Source organism: Lynx canadensis, chromosome B3 (genome assembly GCF_007474595.2).
Source record: "Lynx canadensis isolate LIC74 chromosome B3, mLynCan4.pri.v2, whole genome shotgun sequence".
Classification (NCBI taxonomy): Eukaryota; Metazoa; Chordata; class Mammalia; order Carnivora; family Felidae; genus Lynx; species Lynx canadensis.
The window spans coordinates 32,236,890-32,264,591 of NC_044308.2; the positions used below are offsets into that span (position 1 = coordinate 32,236,890).

General features: G+C 40.9%; 2 protein-coding genes across 4 annotated transcripts in view; one reads left to right on the forward strand and one right to left on the reverse strand.

The window, feature by feature from the left end:
• NPTN (neuroplastin) overlaps window positions 1–5,454 on the forward strand; it is a 72,955-nt gene extending 67,501 nt beyond the window's left edge. The window contains exons 7-9 of one of the 2 annotated variants that reach the window (XM_030317753.1): window positions 2,972–2,981; window positions 3,805–3,879; window positions 4,430–5,454. In XM_030317753.1, coding sequence (XP_030173613.1) covers window positions 2,972–2,981; window positions 3,805–3,865 — 71 coding nt within the window. In that variant the 3' untranslated portion in view covers window positions 3,866–3,879; window positions 4,430–5,454. Of the gene's footprint in view, window positions 1–2,959; window positions 2,982–3,804; window positions 3,880–4,429 lie in introns of both variants that reach the window. The other variant, XM_030317752.1, reaches the window with a different exon arrangement.
• Window positions 5,455–5,552: 98 nt separating this feature from the next.
• REC114 (REC114 meiotic recombination protein) overlaps window positions 5,553–27,702 on the reverse strand; it is a 113,648-nt gene continuing 91,498 nt past the window's right edge. Inside the window, exons 3-6 of one of the 2 annotated variants that reach the window (XM_030317754.1) lie at window positions 27,293–27,376; window positions 14,304–14,516; window positions 8,749–8,838; window positions 5,553–5,717 (exon numbers count right to left, since the gene is read on the reverse strand). In XM_030317754.1, coding sequence (XP_030173614.1) covers window positions 5,553–5,717; window positions 8,749–8,838; window positions 14,304–14,516; window positions 27,293–27,376 — 552 coding nt within the window. The remainder of the gene's footprint in view (window positions 5,718–8,748; window positions 8,839–14,303; window positions 14,517–27,292; window positions 27,377–27,702) is intronic. The other variant, XM_030317755.1, reaches the window with a different exon arrangement.

The window sequence follows — 27,702 nt, forward strand, 5'->3', positions numbered from 1 at the left end:
CTTTACAACAGACCAGGAATGTTGGTAAAGAAATGTGATCTTTAAAATGACATGCAAAACACACCTTTCATTGTCTCTTAACTAGGGGTCCTCTGAGTCCGTTACCTTATGGAGAAAATACAATAGGACCAAATATGAAAGGAAACTGGAAGTAACTGTTAATCAGTCTCTGGTTTAATGCTAATCTGCTGAGATGAGGCAAAATGTAAGCAGGTTTAGAAACTATAAAAGCCCATCCTCCGTGAGATGAAGGCAGTGAACAAGGAGCTTTGACCAGACAGGCCCCTCTTGGTCATTCTGACTGGAAAGCCATCTTTTTGGAGGTGCTACCATGTCAGGTAACCCATTCTTTAGCGGGCATCGCAGAGCACTCTTCCTGATGACACGGCCATGTGATCTAGGGGAGTGAGGGCCGGAGTACGTCTGTTGGGAAGACAGCAGTTCCACCAGGAACTTCACTCTCCTGAGGTGGATTCCAGAAGCATCTTGTTTCCCTTCTCCCCAGTCCTCTTCCTCTCATCTAGCCAGTGGTTGTGAGTAATGCCTAGGTGAAGAGAGGAGCCCTTGTTTAAGCAGCTATCTTTTGGCCTGAGGGTTTGGGGTATGTTGATATTTGTCGGTTACTATGACTTCTTTTTTTTCCCCCCTCAATTGCATCAAACCCTTAAAACATGGTGGTAAGTGAGCGATATGCATGCTTTTGGAGTTTGTTTAATCTCCGCTTCAGTCTATACGATGCACAGTTCATGATGTTAACACTTTTCTTCAAGTTTACTTCATTCACTTTCACAACTAATTTGGATTTCAGTTTGCTGTTCAATTCTCATTTACTTTTTGATTTTCGTACCTTTTTTTCTGTAGTTCTGTTCTTTCCCTCTCTCCTGGTTTCCCTGTTAGGGTCAGGTTGTTTATTGTCTGACCTGTAAAGGGAGAGTGGTGCTGCGGATAGTGGCTCAGTCCAGGACAGTAGGAGACACGAGGCTCTTTTCTCGATTCCTTGTAAATGTGCAGGTGGATGTGGGGAGAGAGATGAAGTGAGGCTTAGACACTAGCGTGAACAGCACCCGCTCCCACTTGCAGGCATGGCAGCTGCACCGGAGCCGCTGTTGCTAAAACCCCAACGTGCGGCCCTTTGCACGTTACCGGCTTGTCAGGCTGGAAGACGACCCCACTGGGCGGACAGCAGGGCGTAACCCCCCACCAAAAGAAAAGCTTGCGTGTAAAGTGCTCGGGTCGGTGCCGACAGCGTCATGCTTTGAGAAGAGTAGCTTGGCTATCGCGATGCCCCCCCTCCCCTGCTTTTTCTTTCCACATTGGGAGTAGGTTGGTGGTGGTCTTGTCAGTTATCTTTAGAATTTTGTGTTTTCCGGTACACAGCCAGAGCACTAAAACTATCCTAAGTTTGCTCCTGTGTCTTTTCCTTTAAGTCCCTGAAGTGCTTAGTTCCTAGCATGTAGCTGAGCTGGCTTGGCCTGGATGCTGAGAGCAGTCGGGTGTTGTGGTGAGGGTAGATTTAGGCCGGGCTCGTGTGTCTCAGTCCTGATATGTCTTCGTATATCTTCACTGCATACACAGCACACTGATGTCTCGGGTGTCCTCGACTCTTAGTTTGTTCTTTGTACCTGTTCAATAGTGTACTGTTAGTAGTAGAATCCTGTTGGACACTGGTGTGTCGCCAGCCTGTTGTTTGGCTGAGAAGTCATTGGTTTGTGGTTAGTTCGTTCGTTTGTTTGTTTTTTTTTTTTAATCTTTTTTTGCTCCAGTCACTGTGTGTGCTGGCGGTGGCTTTGCCTCTCCGTTGCCTCGAAGGACCAGGTGGAGCAATGTCTCCCTGTGACAGACATTACTCCTGACGTGTGCGCCTGCAGATGCCTACACTGAGACTGTAATCTCCATAACTGCTTCATGTGCACCAAGCCCCCTTGTGGAATCCTGCTGAGAGTTTTTCTAGAAGCCTTCAGCTAAACCAAACTGTTCAGAATCATTTAGTCTACCTGACTGGTATAAAACAGAAAAACTAAGAGCACTTGCTTGTTCCCTCCCCATGTACATATATCCCTGCTTAAAGGGGACCAAGTTGCCCTTAGTTGAAACAGGAAAGAAAAACTTATAAATCAGAATAATGAAATACCAATTTAAGAAGGCTTCTAAACTCAGATGATGTAAGCTTTTTGGTTTAAAAACAAAACAAAACAAAACAAAAACTATCTCATGGCTCATCTGGATTCGGGTTCTGGTTTTGGCCAGGGCTCGAGTTGAGCCTGTCTTTTCTGTCAGAAGTCTGAAGTCTTTTCTAGAGGGATGTCACCACTATTCAGCTCTCCCTGATGTGTCACAGAACGTCTTCTGGTTATGTATGCACTTGTGCTGGCATAGCCCAGCTGGGCTGACCCAGTATTAGGTTGAACTGTTGTGGCTTCCTCTCCCTCAATCTCATTCGCCAGACTAAAGACTCTCCTAAAGATTACAAAACAGCAAGAACACTGTCTTTTGGGGAAGTGAGGATGTGTGGCTAAATGTATAGAACACACACATCCGTCCACACTGCAGGATTGAGCCATGCATTCACCACAAGAAAACAAACAGCAGGATTTTACAACTGAAATGTTGGTTTGTGTTCTCATTTCTCTAAGAGTGAACCACTGGAACTTGGGGACAAGATGAGTATAATATCGCAGCCTGTCTGTCCGCTACAGTTGCAGTTTTTCATGACAAGCATTCCCAGTGTCAACTAAAACCATTGAAACAACATACCCACCATTAAAAACTCGAATCTAGAAGTAATAACTCCATGAGTGTTTTGCACCTCCAGATGGAATGGCCTTGAATAAATGCTATGAATAGCCATGTTTGCCACTTGCCGTTTGCTCTTCTGTTAATTCTTAACGTAGAGTCTCACGATTTTCTCCTTTCTCCTCCTGTCTCTCAATGGATTATTAAAAAACGGAATACCTTACAGACGATGAACCAGCTGGGCCAATGTGAGTACTTTGTTGGACATTGATTCAGTAGTTTATTTTGTATTTGCAGTTTAATTGAATGGAGTGAGTAGCTAAGGTGGTGGGGAGCCAGCGGGTGGAAATGAGTGTTGTAGTGTAGACTCCCTAGCTACACAGACATGGAGCTGACAGCCATTTGATTCCCAGGACAGGCTGTGCGGTTTTGTTTTCCGTAACAACACAAGGTGGAACGCCATGCAAAAAACCGTTTAAAATTTTGCACGTCCTACATACTTGAATTGATAGTGTGGAGGAAATAACAAGTGTATCGGAGACTGCCAGTTTTGTGAACGTTAATTTCAAGCTGGACTGTAGCATGGAGAAGCTGTCTGGCTTCATTAACAATTGCGTGTAGCCAAGACAGATGGTACTGCAAATTTTCAGTCGGTCCAGGAGAAGCGGAGTCTCCTAGAGTTGGGGACTAAGGTGTGAGAGGCCCAAATTGGCCAAGTGCCAGAGGGCACACCACTGCCCGCCTGTGTGTGATTATCTTTTATCATTCGAGAAGAGACTGGTGTTCAGTAGAGAAGAAACCACTGTCCATACACCGTTAGAGTAATTATAGTTTGTAAATTGGATGGAAAGTTACCTGTATATTGTCTGCCTTGGGAATCAAAAGGATTAACTGAAGGTGTGTGTGTATGCACTTTACACAAAGAATATTTTTATTGACTAATGTTGTGCAGTAAAATTTCTTACTATACCAGGGATGGTAGTAAGTGAAAGAATCCCTGTATTTCCATGTGTTATAATTTCAAGAGTTGCCACTGACTTTAATTCTTATAATGCAATTTTTCCTCCAAAGGAAAACCAACTCTACCAACAATCACAAAGATAAAAACTTGCGCCAGAGAAACACAAATTAAATACTGCTTATAATGTAAGTATGGCCTTCCTTAGAAATTTTAAAAATTATATGCAAACGAACGTTGCCTCTGTTGACCTTGTTGCACATTCTTTGGTAGTTGGTAGCATGTTGTAGGATCTTCTAGTTCATTTCAGAGCTGTTGATATGATGGAACAAGTTCTGTTTGCCCTCCGTCCAGTGCAGCAGCCGGAAAGGAACATTTTCAGCTGTGTTGTTCCACATATTTATATAAGTGCCGTTTCAGAATACGTATGGTGTTTCAAAATGCATCCTTTGCACCACTATTTAACTGTTTTTTTAAAAAAGAGGTAAAAATTGTCACCTTGGGTGGATTATTCCCAGAGGCCAGTTAATTCCACTTTGCTTGTGAGGGCAAGGCAAGAATGGTGGCCGGGCATAGCTGGGCCAGAGTGCCTTCCATGCCGGCACATGGAGACCAGAGTTTCACACCACATCCCTGCGCATGCTGTCTGAACCAAAGCTTTGTTGTATGTAGGATTTGGTGTAGTCTTCAGGGACAGTGCATATTCCTTTTTAATTTCCAAATACTTTTTCTTCACAGATCTTTAGGTTCCTGAAACTGGTGGCAACATGATCTGCTAAATTTTCTGCTTGGACCTCTTTGGTTCTCTCCCCTTTTAAGTGAGCAGCACCACAAATGACTGTCTAAAGCATGCCTTATTTAGCCTTTCCTGTAAGGGTGATCTAGTCAGGTACATTTTAAACAATGCTTCAGTGTAGAAGGTGTAAACTATTTGGGGCTTGATGTGCTGTGAATGTTGCTTTTTTTCCCCCCTTTGTTAAAATATTTAAGTAGAAGTGAAAAGGTCCTCTGAGGATCGGATCATGCATGCGCCATTTTTTACTTAATGCAGCTGTTAAATTGGCAAAGCTCTAAAATGCACTGCTGCCATCTAGTGATAACATTTTTGTAAAGTACAGCAAAACCTACAGATATATACAGTATATAAATATATATATATATATTTATATTTTTGGGGGTGGGAGAAATCCAAAATAAAATAAATGCTTGTTTCATTTTTTAGCTGCTGATATTCATTCCTTACTGTATGTTGTCAGATGAGGAGATTGTGCAGTTCTGGTACATAAAGATGAGTAATATAAACTGAAATCTATAATTTTAAGGGCTTAACCTATGACTTTGATAAAAAGCTGGAACACTCCACTGAATGGATATATTGAATTGCAGTATATATGTATGATTGCTTTTTAAGTGATTATTTTTTCTTCTGTTAAATCATGTAAATTCTTAAATCCTTTTGCACTGATGTGTTGAACCTTATTGTACATTCAATTAAGGCAAACTTTTATAATTTACCTTTTGTTTTCAATGACCTTGAAATGTTATAGCATGGTATTCTATGCAACTAGTTATCCTCTGGGGTTGACACTGTATTTTTCACATTGATTTAAAACAGTTGAGTGTAGATTTTCTCACCCGGCAGGGTTCTCATGCGGTGTGTAACCGTAGATGCATGTACTTGTGTTCTGTGTAAGTGTTGAAGTGCAATGATGTATAAAAAAGTGGATTCACTGTTTTTAAAAATAAAACATTGATAAAAGGTGCTTGGAATAATACTCTTTATTCTTGTATCTAATCTTAGGAGGAAGCACTTTTTCAGTGAACTTTTTCAAGTTCCTTAGTGCTATATGTACGTGGAGTGTTAATTTCTCAACCCTGTCAGCTTTTTAAGTTCCTTTTCCACCTCTTCCACAAATGCGGGGAAATTCTGATCCATGAGGCACAAGCGTAGAAAGGGGCGTAAGTCTTCCGTGTCCCACGCAGATTGTTCATAGACCGGGGACAGCTCCTCTGACACCAGGAGAGACTAGGGGGATTCCAGAAGAGTAGTTTATTAGTGATTATAGCCAAAAGCAATGGCTTGAAATAACAGAACACAGAAAAACTTTGCTTTTAGGAAATATCAGGGAAACACCAAAAATTAGTGTTTATTACCTTTACGGGGTTCCTATATATAATGCCTCTAACTACATATAGGAAGTGAGATAAACTTGTATCCTTAAGCATGTCAAATTAATGAAATGATTTACAAAGGTAAGGTCCTGCTTTAATGAAGAATACTGTGTTAACATTTTGTGGGTAAGAAAGTTGTCAGTGAATGAAATGCACTAGCTTAGTTCATCTTTCTCACCTCCCAGATGAATGGGTGTGAGCCGTTCACCTTGTGGAAGGCAGGTTCTGAATGTAATAAAGAGAGGTCACAAACTCACTGTCCAAAGGAGATAATTAGCTCACTCATGTCTCTTTCCAGTCCTGTCCACGAAGTTTGACAGGGAGAGGCATGTAACTATCACCACAGAGAAGACACGGACATTTCCATACCTCTCCACCTCCCGCCGAAAATTTCTTCATGCTGCCTACACTCTTATGTCAAACACCCCCTGGCAAGCAACCGCTGATCTGTTCTCCATTACTCTGTAGCTTTACCTTTTCCAGAATGTCATAAATGGAAGTTCTATAATGTCAAGCATTTTTTCACATGCTTATTTGCCACCTGTATGACTCCTTTGGTAACTTGCAGTGTTTTAAACCAGCTGAGGGGCGCCTGGGTGGCTCAGTCAGTTAAGTGTCCCAACTCTTGATTTCAGCTCAGGTCATGATCTCACGGTTTGTGGGATTAAAACCTGAGTCAGGCTCTGTGCTGACAGTGTGGAACCTGCTTGGAATTCTGTCTCTCCCTCTCTCTGCCCCTTCACCTCCCCCGCTCAGTTGTCTCTCTCAAAATAAAAAAAAAATAATAACCAGCTGAGTAAGTTGCCCAGATTTAGATATCAGAGTTCAAATGAAAATCTGACTGTGCTTGGCAATTTGGAAGATACGGTGACAGCAGATCCACAGTCTACTGTGATACGATGGGCTCCGGCCCTGCTGTCTTACATCTGTGTTTGCTGCTTTGACTCAGTCGCCATATTTACTCTTCACACTCCATCTACTAGGTAGGTGGTTTTATGCCCTTTCTATGGATGGCATGGTTTGGTGTGTTTTGGTGTGCACAATTGATATTTCTCTAGAAACTGTAATAGAAATTTAATAAATTCAAACTAGCCTCTCAGAAGAATGTGAAAGTAACATGGAGCCCTGTTCTCCAGTGAGAGCCACTGTTATTAGCAGGTCAGTGTATCTCTTTCCAGACCTATTTTGTGTGTTTGTGTTTCTATAAAAACTAAACCATCCATGCTGTTTTTAACCTTTTAAAAAACTTAATGTATTACAAATATCTTTCCACGTCAACAGATAGGGATATATATCACTTTTATTGACTGTATTTTTATCCCATTTGTGGTTATACCACACTTAAAACCACTTAGTATCCTACTAGTGCACATTTATGTTGTTGCCAGTTTTGTTACTATGAACAACACTGAAGAGCATCCTTATGTGTATGTTTGTGTAGCTGAAATGGAATTCTAGGTAATAAGATACAACATTAAATTGGTTCCTAAAATGTTTTATGCACTTATGTTCATGCAACAACTTGTCCAGAAGGTTAGAGCAAATGAGAAACCTATCTGAGCCGCCCACCTGGTGCATGGTTCGTACGTGGTTCTCCACTATGTAAATACGCTGGGCTACGGTCCGCCTTCTGCAGCATCTGATCTTTCCTGAATAACGATATCATACCCTGCCTTGTTTCCATGTTTTCCTCAGCCACTCATTCAATTAACCTCTAACCACAATGCAAATATGAGGCTACAAACTGGGGCACTATGGAGTTTGTCCTGCTGCTGGACAAAGAGGCTTTTAATTTTTTTTTGTTGTGGTTGCTAAGTTATTAAAAGAAATAGATGTGAATTCTTATTTAATCGTCTTAAATTTTTAATTGTAGGACTGTCTATTTATTTTGAGTGGTAAGCCAGATGGAGGAAACACCCATATTTTCCGTTTTATACTACTGTTAGCACAGTTCAATAAATACATTAAAAAGAAAACTCATCCTTGGGGCGCCTGGGTGGCGCAGTCGGTTAAGCGTCCGACTTCAGCCAGGTCACGATCTCGCGGTCCGTGAGTTCGAGCCCCGCGTCGGGCTCTGGGCTGATGGCTCAGAGCCTGGAGCCTGTTTCCGATTCTGTGTCTCCCTCTCTCTGCCCCTCCCCCGTTCATGCTCTGCCTCTCTCTGTCCCAAAAATAAATAAACTTTGAAAAAAAAAAAAAATAAAAAATAAAAAAGAAAACTCATCCTTAAATACTGATTTCCATGCAGAACTGTGTGGAAAGCACAAGCTGTTGGCCGGAGAGCTGCTGTCGAGCGCAGCAGGGAACACAGTGAGGAGGAGACAGGCCTCCAGGAGCTCCCAGCAGAGCAGGGCATCAAGCAACCCTGAATTTGAATGAATAGGTTTTGTGGGATGCTTTGGTAACAGCAAGCTGCAAGGGAAGGGGAATGTCTGAAAGCAAGTCTGTGGGAACAAGGCTGAAGCCTCCCAGGTTTCCGGACATCCTCAGCTCTTAGCACCGGGAATTTGCTGCTACAGAGACCATCACTGAGCTGGCTCCAAATTCATATTGATAACCTGTCTTAGGATAGTTCTCAATCTCATTTTCGAAATTAAATGGAAATTCTTCCCTTTATTTCTCTCCGGGAGCGTGGCAATTAAATTCTTTACGTCACGCATTGAAAAGCTAACAGCGCCCCCACCCCCTCCGCGGAGGGCAGCTCTTCAGTGGCGCCACCGCACCCGACGGCACAGGTAGGCGGAAGCGGCCCCGTCTGTCTCTACTGTCCTCTCTCTGCTGGCACTTCACGTCACTATTCCACAGAGGGGTGAACAGAAGGATACAAATTCCTCAGGATCACTGTTTCTCGTGACCAAGGAAGACGACAGGGAAATAGGCCCTACCTGAGCCAACCAACTCACTGAGGTCCTTCCTCCTGAAGTCCCTGTGCCGGCCGGTCCATGCTGCTGCTGCTTCTCTGGCTTCTGGTGCGACTGCAATTAGGAGACGAGCTGAACGTAATCAGAAATGCCACTGGCCATCATAGGACTGGCAACACACGTACTTGTGTGAAAAGAAAATACCAGTGTCAGTAAAGGCATAAAGTCATTGTCAGTGGACTCTGTCCTGGTTTAAGCTGGGCTGTCCCTTGATTTACTACAGGAGGGGGTTATGGACAGAGTTTCTGTCTGAGGTTCCTGCCCTGCACCTGGTGTTCCTCGGTGTCTCACCAGCTGTCCAACCCCATCATGTTCTCCTGTCTTCAGACGCCCAGCCCAGGACCATGTGCTGGTGCTGGAGGGCAGTGGACACTGTCCAGATTCCGATAATGATTTTGTTTTTAAAGTTTATTTATTTTGAGAGAGCAGGAGAGAGCGCGTGGGGGAGGGGCAGAGAGAAAAAATCCCAAGCAGGCTCCGTGCTGACAGCACGGAGCCCGATGTGGGGCTCGAACTCACAAACTGCCAAGATCATGACCTGAGCTGAAACCAAGAATTGGGACGCTCAACCAACTGAGCTCAACCAACTAGGCGCCCCTGATTTGTTACTTTCTGAGAGTTACAACTCAAGTAATACATGGTCACGACAGAAAAGCAAAGCAGGGGAAGAAATAAACCCTATGATTTCAAGATAACCATATGCTTTTAATAAAACTTTAAAAAAAAATCTCATTTTAGACATTCCAAGGGAATGAGTTCTTCTGTTAGTAAAATACCGAGATATCTTCATTCAACATTGTTAGTGCCTACCACGGAAAGGGGCCACGGAGAACAAGGTAGTGGTCCAGCCCTCAAGAACCCACAGCCAAGTGAGAACCTAACAAGTAGAACAGTGATTAGCATGCAACCTAAGAGGTGCTAGAATGAAGGCAGGTATAAGACTTCAAGCTTACAGTGGAGGGGGTGAGCCATAGTAGGTGGTACACTAAGCATGAAGTGTAGGAATGCTTCAGAATCTATTTCAAAAGAATCTACAATGTGAGGGGTTTTTCTTGGATAGAGCGCAGGCAAAAGCAAAGTGTAGGAGGTGGCCTGGAGGCCTAAAAGGCCTCTGAAGGCCGCCTCTACTTAAGAGCACAGTTTCCGAAACCCCACCACCCCTCCTTCCTAGCCACGTGTCTGCAGCTCTGGCTAGGTTTTGGATACCTGGGGCTATTGCACACAGGTGCACCCGTCCCACGTACAAGCTGGTGGCATAGAGAGAGAAACCAGGCTCTCCCTAGAAGATGCCTCTAACAGCATCACGTCACGGCTGGCAGAAGTCAGAGTGTCCAAATTTTGTCTCCTCTTACATGAAGCTGACTATTGCTAGTAGTGGGTATTAACAGAAAAGTAATAGGTATTAACACTAGGTACTAACAGAAAAGCAGATCTGGAAGCATCAAAAACGGGAGGGAGACAGGAAGGAAAGAACAAAAAAAACTAGTCAGGAATACTAAAAATGAGCAAAAACATAAGGGACTCTAGTGAATCAGGAGTCCTTAGGCAAACCCCCTTTCTCTGTTCAGTTTCCTCATCTGTAAAAATAAAAGACTCCAGTGCCTGGCATTTCTTCTAGCTCTGACTTTTGATGCTTTCCTAGAGTACCAGTTCACGTCACACATGTTCTTCAAACACGGGCAGACAACAACCCAACATCATGTTGCACAAACGCTGGAGAGTAGCCAAGTGTGATGGAACCACCTGAGGTGAGTAGGCGGCTCCGGGATCAGACCGTCCTCCACCCAAGTGCACAGACAAGGAAGGTGCTGGGCACACAGTAACTGGAGCCTCCTGGCTGCTTTCTTCTCTTGGACTTCTTGTATCAACAACGGACAGTTCAGCTGGGAACTGCCATTCGCCTTCCTGTCTTTCCTTTCCCCCTTCTTCGGGGTGGGCTGGGCTGCCTTAGAAGCCCTCAAATTGAGAAGCCTTGGTTAGGCCACAGTTGGTAAAATTACAAGGCTGAGGAAGAATAAAAACCAAATGTTCTGGGAAATGACTGAAGAATGTGAAATGAAAAGACAGGAAATTATCTCTACCTGCAAAGAAGAGAACTATTGCAGATAAGAAGGTATAGATAAGGCATTGGGGAAATGACACCTGAGTCCAGGAGGGCAGCAAGAGGACTAGAACTTGGCTACAGCTTGCAACTCTCAAGATGGATTCTGAGAAAGGGAACGTGATACCAAATTTGCACAGGAGCAACTACGACAAACCTGGGAATGTTTTGCCATTAGGAAGACTAGAATGTTCTAGGCAGTATTTCACAATGTCTACACTCTGGCAAATTAACCTAGTGGCTTTACCTTGTCTTCTGCTCTGCAGCTGTAGACGTTCCATCTTACGGTCCCCTTGCCTTGGGAGTTCTGACCCTTGCTTACTGACCAGCGCGCTAACGTGTTCACTTGCAAGGGAACACAGATCTGGGAGGGTAACGGTACTGGCAATAATAGTAATAATGAATAATGTTATTTAGATGTTTGCCAGGCATTGTACTATGTCTGTATATACAGCATTTCCGTCTTGCCATGTTACAGATGAGGTTCAGGGGCTCACGAAATCACGCGGCCACTAGCAGGGCCAGGATTCAAACCTAGATCCATTTTGATTCTGAAGCCTGTGGTCTTTGCACAGCATTGCATAACCCCCAACTGCAGATCGTCAAAGTCCCTGAATACAGCATCGAGGAAAGATGTGAAAAATTTCTAGCCACTCTGGGGATATTTCTACCTGGGTATTGGGGGCCAGCCTTTGAAATCAGAGCTAGAACTTCCATTTGTTGCTGTAGCTCAGAACCCTCAGTCTGCATCTGCTCCTACATGCTACAGCCTCAATTTATCTTCTTATATTTAGATAAGTGTGTAGCCTGGTTAGGCTCCAGCCTGGTGTGTCTTCATTGCCTTTATAAGGCATTCCAGACGTACTTCCCAAATTCTAGCACCCTATTCGGTTCCTGTCCCACTCCACGCACTGGGTACCGTAATCTGAATCTAATAACGATCGATGAAACCTACAAAAGAAGACATTCTACTTAGGGGGCAAAGGATCATAAACTAATAGAGTACCTTGTAATAAACCACTCCATCCCATTTGCAGGGAAGGGATTCTTAATATAGCAGGAGCTGATGTGGCAAAATGAAACCAGATCCAGGGTTTGTAAGAAATGGAGCTTTAGCATGAAGAAATCTTCACAAAGATCAGACAAACAAATGGAGGGAAAGAATTCTAGAAATCTTATTTGGCAAACTGAACACATTCAAGAGGAAATCATACAGCACTTGTTGAAAGAAAAAGACCTTATGATAAATAATGTAAATTTATGTTCCCCCTAGATAAATTATGAACCACAAGAAACTTGGTGATAAAACAGCAACAATGAATGGTCTTGCTCCATTGAGTTTAAGGGCCCTTATAGGATGAAAGGCTAGAAAGCCAGGTTTGGAAAATCATTTCTCAAAGTAGAAAATAAAAAACCCAACTTGAAACTAGAATTTCATCTCAAAAGCAGAGGCAAATGCCTATGCTAACAGCATTTGGGATTAGGCCAAAGAAGCATGAGAATATGTACTTCCTGGAGAAATTCTGTAACAGTGCTTCTCAAACTTAGGATCACAAGCTCCTTCTATGATCTGACAAACTATTGAGGCCCTCGGACAGCGGCTTTTTAGGCTGTATCTAATATTTACATGTTAAAAGTGAAAGCAAAAATTAAAAATATTCATTTAAAAGTGAACCCAATATATGTTATTCAAAATGTTTATGAAAAGTAACTCTATTTCCTAAAATAAAGATGTCATGATTTTGCAAATTTCTGGAATGTCTAGCTTAATGGAAGACGGCTTGACTCTCCTATCTACTGCATTCGGTCTGTTGCTTTGGATGAGGTACATGAAGAAAGTCTGGCTTCACATAGATACATAGATGGAAAAGGCAGAAGTATCTTCCAGTAGCCTTTTCGGATAATTGTGGATAGATATTCTTTGATAGAACACCAAAACTCAACAATTGACTGGTTTTTAAAAGTTAGCTGTATACATGGAATCTGAAATCATAGCAATTAACTTGTTACACTCTGTTATATTAAAACCACTGGTCTGTTTTGCACTTTGAATGGATCTTTTATCCGTGCATGATTTTGTAGCATCATTGCATTGGTCATTTGGAAAATACTGACTGGCTGGACTATACAGATCTTCCAAAATGTTGAAACATCTTGTCACGTAATTATATCCAAAGAAAAACACTCATGTTTGTTAAAAGCACTATCAGAATAGTCTTCTGGGTTAGGGAGCTGTGGAGGTCAAGTGGCAGATACATACACGTTTTCCAAGAGTCCAATTTTTCCTTGAAAAGCTTACTTCATCATTGTCGATAAATACTATTAGTTGTTTTCCTGAAATGATAGGCTCCCTTCGTTTGAGAAAGTGTCCACTGAATGCCCAAGTATGAATAACCCTAGTTTATCTTGTTCTTTCAAGTACTAACGGTGTTCCGTGAAGAAGGCCGGTTCAGCGCCCAGCACAGGCCCTCAGGCACTTCCCTTCCAAACAGCCACCGTGCCTCCCAGGGCACAGCAGCTCTGCCTGTGTTCTTACTGCGAGTGATTGGTGAAGACCTGCACAGTTTGAGGCCACTACCTTGATGGGTACCAAGGTGACAGCAGCTTTGCTCACAATTCTTTTGTCAGATTAATGCAAATACTGACAAAGTGAAAAGGGCAAATAACGTCTCAGTATTATAAAAATAATGGTGACTTTATGGACCCCTTGAGAAAGGTCTCAGGAAAGGGTCCACAGACCATACTTTGAGAACCACTGTCTATGACGACACCCAGAATGCAGCCGGGACACCTGGCTAATCTGATGTCTAGGATTATAGGTAGCTACAATGAGGATCAATCTTCAATCTAAACAAGTCAGTCAACATTATGGGGGTGCCTGGGTGGCTCAGTCAGGTGTCCCAACTCTTGATTTCGACTCAGGTCATGATCTCATGGTTTGGGAGTTTGAGCCCCACATTGGGCTCACTGATGGCGTGAGGCCTGCTTGCGATCTTCTCTCTGCTGCTCATGTGCGCCCTCTCTCTCAAAATAAACAAACTTAAAAATATTTTTAAAAATACATCACTCGGGGTGCCTGGGTGGCTCAGTCGGTTGAGCGTCCGACCTTGGCTCAGGTCGTGATCTCCCGGTTCAGGAGTTCGAGCCCCGCGTCAGGCTCTGTGCTGACAGCTCAGAGCCTGGAGCCTGTTTCAGATTCTGTGTCTCCCTCTCTCTCTGCCCTGTACCCACTTGTGCTCTGTCTCTCTCAAAAATGAATAAACATTAAAAAAAAATTTTTTTTTTAAATATGTCACTCAACATTAGGTATCTTTTAACCTACAAACCGGATAGATTCAACACATTCCACTGTGATTTCGTCCCCATAAAGCAATACTTTGTCAGGTTTCTCATGCAGCCAACACACTGGCCTACTTACCCGGTGCTGTGGTGGGATGTGCTGTGCACAATCCTTCCCTTGGCTTTCACCTGCCCCCAGCAGGCCAGCACTTGGCCTGAGTTCCTGGCTGACTCTGTCAGGCTCCTGGACGGTCACATACTGGGCCAGCTTCTGCACGCAGCTGCAGCAGCTTTCCAGCGCCTGCTCCTTGGACCCTCCACTAAACTGCACCCGGAACATGCGGCTCTTGTTCTGTTGGACAGATGCAAAGTTCCCCCTAGAAGCCCTCACTTTTATTTACTGTGGGCACCTCTAGGGAGTGCTTCCCTTTGCGGGGAGCGGTAACTCTAGATTGTTAATGTGGATAGAGAAAAGGCAGTAATTTCTTTTCTTCCCCCTTTGGGGAGCTGCTCATACTAAATTTGTTTCCTTCAGGGAATTGACATCAGCAAAAATGGAAAAGCCCGTATCATACAGACCAGGAAAGTCACTACTGACTACAGTAAAATACCAGTGTTTTGTCTTACTCTGGAATAAAGATTTCATAGCTTCTAATTCCTTAGGTGAAAAATCAGTGCTAGCTCAACAAAATTTTTCTAAACCTAAGTATATAAAAGAGCAAACTGGGTACATGGTACTCTAAACAAACCAGCGAAGTTGACAAACGAGACTGGGGAACAGGGGACAGGCAGATGCTAAGAGCTAACGAAGCTCCTATTAGCAATCTGTAGTGCCCTTTATTCTTAAAGAAGCCAGACTACCACACAAATTGCCTTTTGCCTTTAATTTACTGTATGAGTTCCATCCCTTGGCAAATCAGCAAATGTGGGAGAGATACAGTTAGAATTGTAAAAAATTTGGCAACTAGGGGCGCCTGGGTGGCGCAGTCGGTTAAGCGTCCGACTTCAGCCAGGTCACGATCTCGCGGTCTGTGAGTTCGAGCCCCGCGTCGGGCTCTGGGCTGATGGCTCAGAGCCTGGAGCCTGTTTCCGATTCTGTGTCTCCCTCTCTCTCTGCCCCTCCCCCGTTCATGCTCTGTCTCTCTCTGTCCCAAAAATAAATAAACGTTGAAAAAAAAAATTTAAAAAAAATAAAAAAATAAAAAAAAAATTTGGCAACTACATCAAACTTACTGGCTTGTAAGTTTAAAACTAGAACTAAACTGTAACAGTAACAATGATAAATCCAGTATTTTAGTAGCAATAGTTTCCTGTTTTTCTAGTCTAATATTCCATCTAGTTTAGAGCAGTCAATATATACCAAACAGATGGTATGTATTGTGTGCCTTTGTTCAGTTTCTTCTGTAAAGAAATCCAGATGCTAACTCAGCACAGTGACATTTATTAAACACATAAATCACTCTGCTAACAGGAAAATGTTTCTAGCTAGAGTTCACAAAATCCTGTAAGTTCCCACAGGTAAAAATTCCTTGGTTTGCCTAGTTCCAGTTTGCACTATTTACATTTTTAGATAAAGCCATTAGGCAAAGCCACATATTTAAGTTAGAGAAAACTCTGAGCATGGCTGAGTGATGGATGGTAAGGTGTCATGTTTAGAAGAACAGACCCTGCCCCCCTCCTTACTGCCACTGTTGGGTGATCTTATCTTTTAATTCGTTTCATCTTTTTCCTAAGTATAAAATAATCCATTATCATCCCCTACAACAATGAATATATATAATGTATAAAATATTAATATATTATATATATGGTAGACTATACTACTGTTTAGTAACCTGATTTTTTTATTTAATAAGTATAAAATAGAAGTATAGTTCATTGCTCTCAATGGCTGAAGAGTATTCCTTTATTTAACTGGCCCCTACTAACATTTATCTATAGCCTTTTTCCTATTGTAAGCCACAAAGCTTTGGTAGCCATTCTTATACATACATCTGTGCATAAATGCCTAAAAGCAGATTTGCCTGGTCAAAAGGTCTTGGGTATTTTGGTAGTGCCAAACTGCCGTGGGCGGGATAGTATCAATTTACTCCCACTGAGAGTCTCTCCAACACTGGAGATTCTTATTCTTTTAAATTAAAAAAATTTTTTTTAAGTTTATTTTTGAGAGAGAGCACAGGCAAATGTGCACACATGCATGGAGCAGGGGCAGAGAGAGGGAGACAGAGGTTCCAAAGCAGGCTCCCCCTGACAGCACAGAGCCCAATGTGGGGCTCAAACTCATGAACCAGGAGATCATGACCTGAGCTGAAGTCGGACACTTAACCAACTGAGCCATCCCAGGAGCCCCTCTTTTAAATGTTTTTAAATCTACTCGGGTAACATAGATTTTTATTGCAGAATTTCATTTCTTTGATTACAAATAAGGTTGAATATTTTTCTCCTGCATATTGGTCATTTGTATCTCTTCTGTATTGCCTATTCATTTCCTTAGCCATTTTGCTCTTGGATGAATAAATCCCCAGATTCTCAAGAGTAACTGAAAGCTGATTTTTCCCTGAGGAAGGGAAAAGAACTGATAAGAGAACTATACATTCCATTTTTGGTAACTCTATGCATCTTTTTTTTTTTTTTTTTTTTTTTGCTCTCTGCTGAAATTTATTTATTGTGTACATATTTTCCTTTATGTACTTGAGCATAGTTATAATAGGTGCTTTAAAGTCCTTGCCTGCTACTTCCAATTTATGATCGCCAAGGATTGGTCACTGCTTATTATATTTTTCTCTTGAAAATGGATCATATTTCCTGGTAATTTTGGATTTTATCCTAGATATTGTGAAATGTTACGTTGTGGAAACTCTGTTATATTCCTCCAAAGAGTGTTGTCTTTTGTATTTTAGCAGACATTACTTTGGTTGGATTCAAAATACAAACTGAGCATTGGCAAACAGCTCAAATCTTATTTGGGTTCTTTAATCTTTAGTGGAGTCTGTGCATTGCATGCATGTTTAGGGAATTAGAAATTTGTACAGAGTCTATATCAAAATTTGGGGATTTCCTTGTCTGTGGTTTTGTTTTGTTTTGTTTTGTTTTTCCCAAAGAATTATCCTTCTCCCAACTTTCCATTGTTTGTGATTCATTTGAACTCTGTACTCTGGTTCTTCAGGTGAAAAAGATTGTGGTTTTTCCTACTGGAATCTTAGCCACATTGTATAGCATCAACTTTTACTTGCTTTCAGGCTAAAAGCTGTAAAAAATGGGATCTCAAACCTTGCTTTGGTTCTCTCTTTGGTGCCTTCAGGTTGTTGCTTTTTGTATTTTGTCCAGAGTTTATAGTTGTTATCTGCAAGAGAGTAAGGTGTGGTAGGAGCTTACACACCTACATTATCATTTTATTTTATTTATTTTATTTTTTTTTTATGAAATTTATTGACAAATTGGTTTCCATACAACACCCAGTGCTCATCCCAAAAGGTGCCCTCCTCAATACCCATCACCCACCCTCCCCTCCCTCCCACCCCCCATCAACCCTCAGTTTGTTCTCAGTTTTTAACAGTCTCTTATGCTTTGGCTCTCTCCCACTCTAACCTCTTTTTTTTTTTTTTTTTCCTTCCCCTCCCCCATGGGTTCCTGTTAAGTTTCTCAGGATCCACATAAGAGTGAAACCATATGGTATCTGTCTTTCTCTGTATGGCTTATTTCACTTAGCATTACACTCTCCAGTTCCATCCACGTTGCTACAAAGGGCCATATTTCATTTTTTCTCATTGCCACATAGTATTCCATTGTGTATATAAACCACAATTTCTTTATCCATTCATCAGTTGATGGACATTTAGGCTCTTTCCATAATTTGGCTATTGTTGAGAGTGCTGCTATAAACATTGGGGTACAAGTGCCCCTATGCATCAGTACTCCATATCCCTTGGATAAATTCCTAGCAGTGCTATTGCTGGGTCATAGGGTAGGTCTATTTTTAATTTTCTGAGGAACCTCCACACTGCTTTCCAGAGCGGCTGCACCAATTTGCATTCCCACCAACAGTGCAAGAGGGTTCCCGTTTCTCCACATCCTCTCCAGCATCTATAGTCTCCTGATTTGTTCATTTTGGCCACTCTGACTGGCGTGAGGTGATACCTGAGTGTGGTTTTGATTTGTATTTCCCTGATAAGGAGCGACGCTGAACATCTTTTCATGTGCCTGTTGGCCATCTGGATGTCTTCTTTAGAGAAGTGTCTATTCATGTTTTCTGCCCATTTCTTCACTGGGTTATTTGTTTTTCGGGTGTGGAGTTTGGTGAGCTCTTTATAGATTTTAGATACTAGCCCTTTGTCCGATATGTCATTTGCAAATATCTTTTCCCATTCCGTTGGTTGCCTTTTAGTTTTGTTGGTTGTTTCCTTTGCTGTGCAGAAGCTTTTTATCTTCGTAAGGTCCCAGTAATTCACTTTTGCTTTTAATTCCCTTGCCTTTGGGGATGTGTCGAGTAAGAGATTGCTACGGCTGAGGTCAGAGAGGTCTTTTCCTGCTTTCTCCTCTAAGGTTTTGATGGTTTCCTGTCTCACATTTAGGTCCTTTATCCATTTTGAGTTTATTTTTGTAAATGGTGTGAGAAAGTGGTCTAGTTTCAACCTTCTGCATGTTGCTGTCCAGTTCTCCCAGCACCATTTGTTAAAGAGGCTGTCTTTTTTCCATTGGATGTTCTTTCCTGCTTTGTCAAAGATGAGTTGGCCATACGTTTGTGGGTCTAGTTCTGGGCTTTCTATTCTATTCCATTGGTCTGTGTGTCTGTTTTTGTGCCAATACCATGCTGTCTTGATGATGACAGCTTTGTAGTAGAGGCTAAAGTCTGGGATTGTGATGCCTCCTGCTTTGGTCTTCTTCTTCAAAATTCCTTTGGCTATTCGGGGCCTTTTGTGGTTCCATATGAATTTTAGGATTGCTTGTTCTAATTTCGAGAAGAATGCTGGTGCAATTTTGATTGGGATTGCATTGAATGTGTAGATAGCTTTGGGTAGTATTGACATTTTGACAATATTTATTTTTCCAATCCATGAGCAGGGAATGTCTTTCCATTTCTTTAAGTCTTCTTCAATTACCTTCATAAGCTTTCTATAGTTTTCAGCATACAGATCCTTTACATCTTTGGTTAGATTTATTCCTAGGTATTTTATGCTTCTTGGTGCAATTGTGAATGGGATCATTTTCTTTATTTGTCTTTCTGTTGCTTCATTGTTAGTGTATAAGAATGCAACTGATTTCTGGACATTGATTTTGTATCCTGCAACTTTGCTGAATTCCTGTATCAGTTCTAGCAGACTTTTGGTGGAGTCTATCGGATTTTCCATGTATAATATCATGTCGTCTGCAAAAAGCGAAAGCTTGACTTCATCTTTGCCAATTTTGATGCCTTTGACTTCCTTTTGTTGTCTGATTGCTGATGCTAGGACTTCCAGCACTATGTTAAACAACAGCGGTGAGAGTGGGCATCCCTGTCGTGTTCCTGATCTCAGGGAAAAAGCTCTCAGTTTTTCCCCGTTGAGGATGATGTTAGCTGTGGGCTTTTCATAAATGGCTTTTATGATCTTTAAGTATGTTCCTTCTATCCCGACTTTCTCAAGGGTTTTTATTAAGAAAGGGTGCTGGATTTTGTCAAAGGCCTTTTCTGCATCGATTGACAGGATCATATGGTTCTTCTCTTTTTTTTTGTTAATGTGATGTATCACGTTGATTGATTTGCGAATGTTGAACCAGCCCTGCATCCCAGGAATGAATCCCACTTGATCATGGTGAATAATTCTTTTTATATGCTGTTGAATTCGATTTGCTAGTATCTTATTGAGAATTTTTGCATCCATATTCATCAGGGATATTGGCCTGTAGTTCTCTTTTTTTACTGGGTCTCTTTCTGGTTTAGGAATCAAAGTAATACTGGCTTCATAGAATGAGTCTGGAAGTTTTCCTTCCCTTTCTATTTCTTGGAATAGCTTGAGAAGGATAGGTATTATCTCTGCTTTAAACGTCTGGTAGAACTCCCCTGGGAAGCCATCTGGTCCTGGACTCTTATTTGTTGGGAGATTTTTGATAACCGATTCAATTTCTTCTCTGGTTATGGGTCTGTTCAAGCTTTCTATTTCCTCCTGATTGAGTTTTGGAAGAGTGTGGGTGTTCAGGAATGTGTCCATTTCTTCCAGGTTGTCCAATTTGTTGGCATATAATTTTTCATAGTATTCCCTGATAATTGTTTGTATCTCTGAGGGATTGGTTGTAATAATTCCATTTTCATTCATGATTTTATCTATTTGGGTTATCTCCCTTTTCTTTTTGAGAAGCCTGGCTAGAGGTTTGTCAATTTTGTTTATTTTTTCAAAAAACCAACTCTTGGTTTCGTTGATCTGCTCTAGAGTTTTTTTAGATTCTATATTGTTTATTTCTGCTCTGATCTTTATTATTTCTCTTCTTCTGCTGGGTTTAGGCTGCCTTTGCTGTTCTGCTTCTATTTCCTTTAGGTGTGCTGTTAGATTTTGTATTTGGGATTTTTCTTGTTTCTTGAGATAGGCCTGGATTGCAATGTATTTTCCTCTCAGGACTGCCTTCGCTGCGTCCCAAAGCGTTTGGATTGTTGTATTTTCATTTTCGTCTGTTTCCATATATTTTTTGATTTCTTCTCTAATTGCCTGGTTGACCCACTCATTCGTTAGTAGGGTGTTCTTTAACCTCCACGCTTTTGGAGGTTTTCCAGACTTTTTCCTGTGGTTGATTTCAAGATTCATAGCATTGTGGTCTGAAAGTATGCATGGTATAATTTCAATTCTTGTAAACTTATGAAGGGCTGTTTTGTGACCCAGTATATGATCTATCTTGGAGAATGTTCCATGTGCACTCGAGAAGAAAGTATATTCTGTTGCTTTGGGATGCAGAGTTCTAAATATATCTGTCAAGTCCATCTGATCCAATGTCTCATTCAGGGCCCTTGTTTCTTTATTGACTGTGTGTCTAGATGATCTATCCATTTCTGTAAGTGGGGTGTTAAAGTCCCCTGCAATTACCACATTCTTATCAATAAGGTTGCTTCTGTTTATGAGTAATTGTTTTATATACTTGGGGGCTCCAGTATTCGGCACATAGACATTTATAATTGTTAGCTCTTCCTGATGGATAGACCCTGTAACTATTATATAATGTCCTTCTTCATCTCTTGTTACAGCCTTTAATTGAAAGTCTAGTTTGATATGCATCGTTTTTTATAAAACTGACCCGATTTCCTGTTTACAATTAATTAGCTGTTTCCAATTTACTTACACTACTTTAAACTCTATATGAAGACATCTATACGAAATACCTTTTTTAGGGGCGCCTCGGTGGCTCAGTTGGTTGAATATCTGACTTCAGCTCAGGTCATGATCTGACGGTTCATGGGTTCAAGCCCCACATCGGGCTCTGTGCTGACAGCTCAGAGCCTGGAGCCTGCTTTGGATTCTGTGTCTCCCTCTTTCTCTGCCCCCTCCCCTACTTGTGCTCTCTCTCTCAAAAATAAACATTAAACAAATTTTTAGAAAAGTAATTAAAAAAAGAAATACCTTTTTTATATGAAATACCTTTATATTAGATATTTCCATGCTGATTTTGTAATTAACCTTTTGGAAAGTAATCACATTAAAAATTGTACCTCTTAGCTGGATGAAAAGCTGTATACAGAAACAGATGAGTATTAAGTGTATTGTCAGGGCAAAAATCTCAGACCAATCATGTAAGCCTAGAGGTGTCTGTATGTGAATGCGCATAAGAAGGAGTCTGGACAGTTAGGGTTTCTTTAGAATGTAGTTCCCAGAATGACAGGGTAGGCTATATGTTCAATAGCCTAACTGAAGCCTGGCTCCGTGTTTGCTTCTGTAAAATTCTCAGGTACAATTTGAGCTTTATCATCTGAAGCCAGAAATATCACCTCAATGCATGTGGACCCAAGATAAAACTAAGGTACATCAAGAAAAATGTGACAGTGAGTTACATCACCATCCCACATCCTCAGTGCCGTGGGGCACAATGGAAAACTGTCACTGGGTTAACAAAAAGGACTCCTAGGTTGAAAATCTTAATCAGATTTATTCTTATGCCATAATTAAGTGAGAAAGGGCTTCTTGTGGTGAAATGAAAAGTTTTCAAGTATGTATCAACAGCCATGAACTGGCCTAAATATAGTCTATCGTCTAAGGAGATTAACTCAAAATTACTGTATTTTAGGTGATGGCGCAATGTTAGATTGTTCTCTCCTATTTTAGAACACTTAATTTCAAGTTATTACAACAAACAGAAAATTCCCTTCACACAGACGCCTTGAGGAAACAAAAGTTAAGGATAAGGGCTTGCGCCTCTTTTGACACTTCTCTTCATGTACTCACATGAAAGTCAGGCTCCAGCTTCTGGAAGGCATTGGCCCAGTAAATTCTGACTCTTGGGCATGAACAGCATCTCCTTTTGGAGATTCTTAAGCCTCAGGCTCTACAGCTGATATTATATGGTGCCAGCATACGTGGAAGACAGGCACCTGGTTAACACCACGTGGGAGGAGAACCACAGAGATACAAGTCCTCACCAGCTTGCCGGGTTTTCCTGCTGGTTTTAGATTCAATGCTCAGATCTATATAGTCTCCCACCAAAGCAGTTTTCTCCACCACTGGTAGAGAATTCCTCCACAATAGAAAAGGAGGGAGAGGGGAGTACAGAAAAAGGACTTAATGAGAGAAGGGGCTTCAACACTTTTCTTTGATCCTTTACTCTGAAACCAAGAGGCATTACTCAAAGCCTAGGCTAGACAAAATCATGAGAACATTCTTCAGTGAGTTACTGGGGGCAAAGAGGAGAGTGGTTTATGTTTATTCCTTTAAACCAAAGTCCCTTTAGGTAGGTAATTACATGTTGACCCTTTGCCGGTTGGCCTGGACCATTTTGATCAGAATTACTAACAAAAAAAAAGGAAGCCCAACTTACAAGTAGGCAGAACTTATATAATCTACTTACTTCAGCCAGAGGGAAAAGAAGTAACTTTTATTATCCACAGAATTTAAGCTATACTAAATTGCTGATAACAGAATAAAAATTTTATTTCAAAATACTTCTTCCATTTATCAACTTAAACACTGGTGTTTGTTACATAATACTTGGTTAATTAGAAGTTATCCGAGGCAAGGAACACCAAAGATATCCTTTTCCGGGTAGGGCAAAAATAAGAATCTGTTGGTTCAATATTAATATATCAAGTCAATACATCATAGAAAGGAAAAAGAAAGACAAGATCTTGGTAAGGTGTCAAAAAGCTTTTGATAAAATTTAATATGTAATCCTGAGAAAACTATTGATAGATAAACTATAACTGAAAGAATATTTCCCTTAAATGGTAAAGAATATCCATCCAGTCAACAGCTAGAAATGTTCTTAACATCTAAACACTTCTTCCCATTCAGGTCAGGAAGATGTCAAAGATGACGCTATAACCATAAAATTAATGTTCTGAAGGGTATAGATAATTCAGTAAGGTGAGAAAAGTAATAAATATAAACTACTGGAAATAACTGTAATTGTCATTGTAGATTATAAAATCACTTTCCTAGAAATTAAAACAATTAACAAATTATCAGTTAATAAAAGTTTAGTAAGGAAGCTAAATTTCAATTCAGAAAAAATCTAATAATAAGCAGCTAGAAATAACTTTGGGGTAAAGAATATCATTCCCAGTAACAGTAGGCACAACTATGTAGCAATATTTCTAAAAACTACATATATGGCATACATACAAATATATATAACTACACAAATTACATAAACGTATTTCTACATAGCATGTAATCTATACATGTATATAACATGTAATCTCTATACATATTCTGTCTAAATACTTTGAAGAGGAAAGTAAGTCAAAACTAGCCAGTAAGTGATTCAAAGAAGAAATATAGATGGCTAACAAAGACACAAAAAATGTTCATTCTCATTTGTTATCAAAGAAATGCAAATTAAAGGAAGATGTTCATTTTTGCCAATCAGATTGGAAGCTAGCTTTTTAAAAAGTTATTTTTAATATTTTTAATGTTTATTTATTTTAGAGAAAGCAGAAGTGTGCATGAGCAGGGGAGGGGCAGAGAGAGAGGGAGACAGAGAATCTCAAGCGGGCTCCATGCTGTCAGCACAGAGCCTGATGTGGGGCTTGCACTCAAGAACTGTGAAATCATGACGTGAGCCAAAATCAAGAGTCAGACGTTTAACTGAGTCACCCAGACGCCCCAATAGTTATTTACTTTGGGGAGAGAGAGTGTGTGAGTGGGCGGGTGTGGAGTGAGTAGGGAAGAGCAGAGAGAGGAGGAGAGAGAATCCCAAGCAGGCTCCACGCTCTCAGCATGGAGTCTGACATAGGGCTTGATCTCATGAACCATGAGATCATGAACTGCGCCAAAATTTAAATGATACGCCCTATTAGAATTTGGATAAATGAGCATTCTCACATACCACTAGTTCTGTAGAAACAGAAACAACCTACAGAGAGGGCAAATGTACAAGATAAATATATATTCTAGGCTTCTGTCTCAAGAGCCCTGCAAATAAATCCTTATGAAAATCAAAACATTTTTATAATAGTGGAAACGTGGGGATTAGTTAACTGAATTATGTTGCATCCAAACAATAAAATGCTAGGTAGCCAAACAATCACATTTTCAAAGACTAAGAAATGACTTGGTATAATATTCCTGACATAATGTTACATGACAAGAGGGCAGGATACAAAGTACTCTGTATACTACAATTCTAAGTTTATAAATTATCTATACAGCAGACACAGGGTTCATTGCCATGAGCTGATACATACAAGAGGCTGGAAAAGCCAAGCACTCATTTTGCTAATATTAGCAGATTGGAATTGGCCACATTACATTGTCTGGTCCATGAGACATAAGTAGACATATTCTAGGGGTTGTGCAAGGTGGAAGCCTCATAGAAAGTTTATGCTTTCCTTATGAAAGGGACAGATGAAGCTGGTTTTCCTTCAATAGACATTCAATAGAGCTATAGCAACCATTTTGCAAATGTGAGGGAGAGGCCAAGGAATTGCTAAGATGTTGACCTTGGCACTGTGAAACTGCTGAGCCAAAGCTACCACCTCCCTATTTCTGTTATTTAGTGAAAAAAAATACACCCCTAATTTTGGGGGCCACTATGTCTGGATTTTTCTGTTATGTGCATCTGAATGCTATCTTGACATAATATACCTGCCACATAGCAACTTTAAAATGTTAATAATGATTATTTTTCAGTGGTCAAATTATGGTTGGTTTTTATTTTACTCTTTATAGTTAAAAATTGTAATAGTATATATCAGGAAAAAATTAGAACTTACATATCAGACATATGGCACGGTGTAACTTTTAGAAAGACATATACAGTTGACTCTTGCAATGTGGGAGTGAGGAGTGCTGAAATTTCGAGTAGAACTTGTGACTCCCCCAGAACTTAGCTACTAATAGCCTACTATTAACAGGAAGCTTACTGATAACATAAACAGTCAATTAACACATTTTATATGTTACATGTGTATATACTGTATTCTTAGAATGAAGTAAGCTAGAGAAAAGAAACTGTTAAGAAAATCATAAGGAAAATACACTTATAGTGCCGTACGGTATTTATCAGAAAAAAAAAAAAATCCACAAGTTCAAACCTGCGAGTTCAAACTCATGTTGTTCTGGCATGACAGTCCCAGGCTGGGAGTCAGAAGATAAGTCGGTGGCCCAGTTCTCTGACAGCCAGTTACAACCTTGACTATTGGCATAAGTTGAATTCTGTGCCCTCAAACATAAATGAAAAGAGGGGCTCTTGAGTATGTGCTCCAGACCCCTTTGGCAATCTGGTGAAGCCAGTGAATTGCTTCTCAAAACAATGTGTATGTGTGTGTTTTGATAAAGTTTATTTATTTATTTTGAGAGAGCAGAGCCTGTCATTGCAGCCCAGTGTAGGGCTTGAACCCACAAAGTGTGAGATCAAGACCTGAGCCGAAACCAAGAGTCAGACACTCAACCGACTGAGCCACCCAGCTCTCCCCACTCCAGCCCCCCCCTCGCCCCCAGTCAAAACAATGTTTTTAATCACATAAAATACATTGGATTATAAAGGAAACCAATTATACTGAAGTAGTTTACTACAATATTAAAACACTCATTTGTGAATTAACAATACATATGCTTAACACATGACTAAAAAGCTCTAGCAGAGGGACTAATCACCACCATAATTCTGAGGCAGTGATGAGCCTGACACTGAAGATACCTGTGATGCGGCATGAAAGCAGCTGATTTCTACTGGGGCAAAGGTCTAATACGACTGGGCTCTGATGCCTACATTCATAGCTGAAGGAAATGATACATCTCAGGTGTCAGTGAATATCTACGCAGTTCATGGTCTCCTGAATTCTTTAAGGACCCTTTGGAGGGTCTGTGAACCCCAGGCTAAGACCCTTCTATTAGGTGCTCTATTAGATGCTCTTCCAACTCTCAGTCTATGAGCCCATGAAAAATTAGGAGCTTTCACCTAAATTTCAATATTATCTACTGGGTGAATGTGTTATTAACAGACTGGTTTTTTTTTACAGTTATTTCTGAAAGAAAATAATCCAGGTGACTAGTCTGTATTGTATGTTTCTCTGATGAGGATCATTCTTTATGTTTAATGCAGCTAGGAAGCAAGTAGGAAGCAAAAGGGAAATTTTTGAATATTGAAAAGGGAAAATGAAAAGACACAGTAAAGCATTCGAAAATAGTAAGACAAACAATGATGTACCCCACATCCTCGCAGTTTGTGCCTGGGGACTGGAGAATGGTGGCACGGCTCTGTCAGACAGGCGTCGACAGATCAATCAAAGCCCTGGCTCTTCAGAAACACCCTCTTCCTAACTAGGCTTCTGCCTCTCTACACACCTTGTTTCATGTTATGTTCCCAATACAAACCTTTCTTAAACATACATATTCTTCCCAGTACCATTTTCCCTGCAAACAGAAGCTCCCGCACTCACTCCACCCCCATGCATAGTTAGAAGATGACAAGGGTACGATCATTTGCTTAAAAATAGTTGGCTACACAGTATCTTGCCTTTATCGTTGTTCCAAACAACAGACAATCCATGCGTCTCACAATCTTCAACCAGTTCTTGCTACCAATGAGTGAAAACCCTTCCTGAAACAAAATAATTAAGCACAATTAGCTGTAAGAAGCAAAAAGGGACATGGAGAATAGCTATGGTGCAGCTGCTTCCCATTGGAAAGTTGTAGATTGATTCTTAGATTAAGCAGAGTAGAAATGACTCAACATCACCCGTTGCCAAGGATGACCATTCCAGTAAGTCCTAAGGCTCTTCCTGCCTGATCAACAGTAACAGTCTCAGCTTTGCTTAAACTTTTCATACTGAAAATCAATAAAATATTAAAGATAGTTAATGTCCATAGTCATATTTGCTATAAAATACATTTCTAGGATTTGCCAATATGTTGGTAATTCGATAC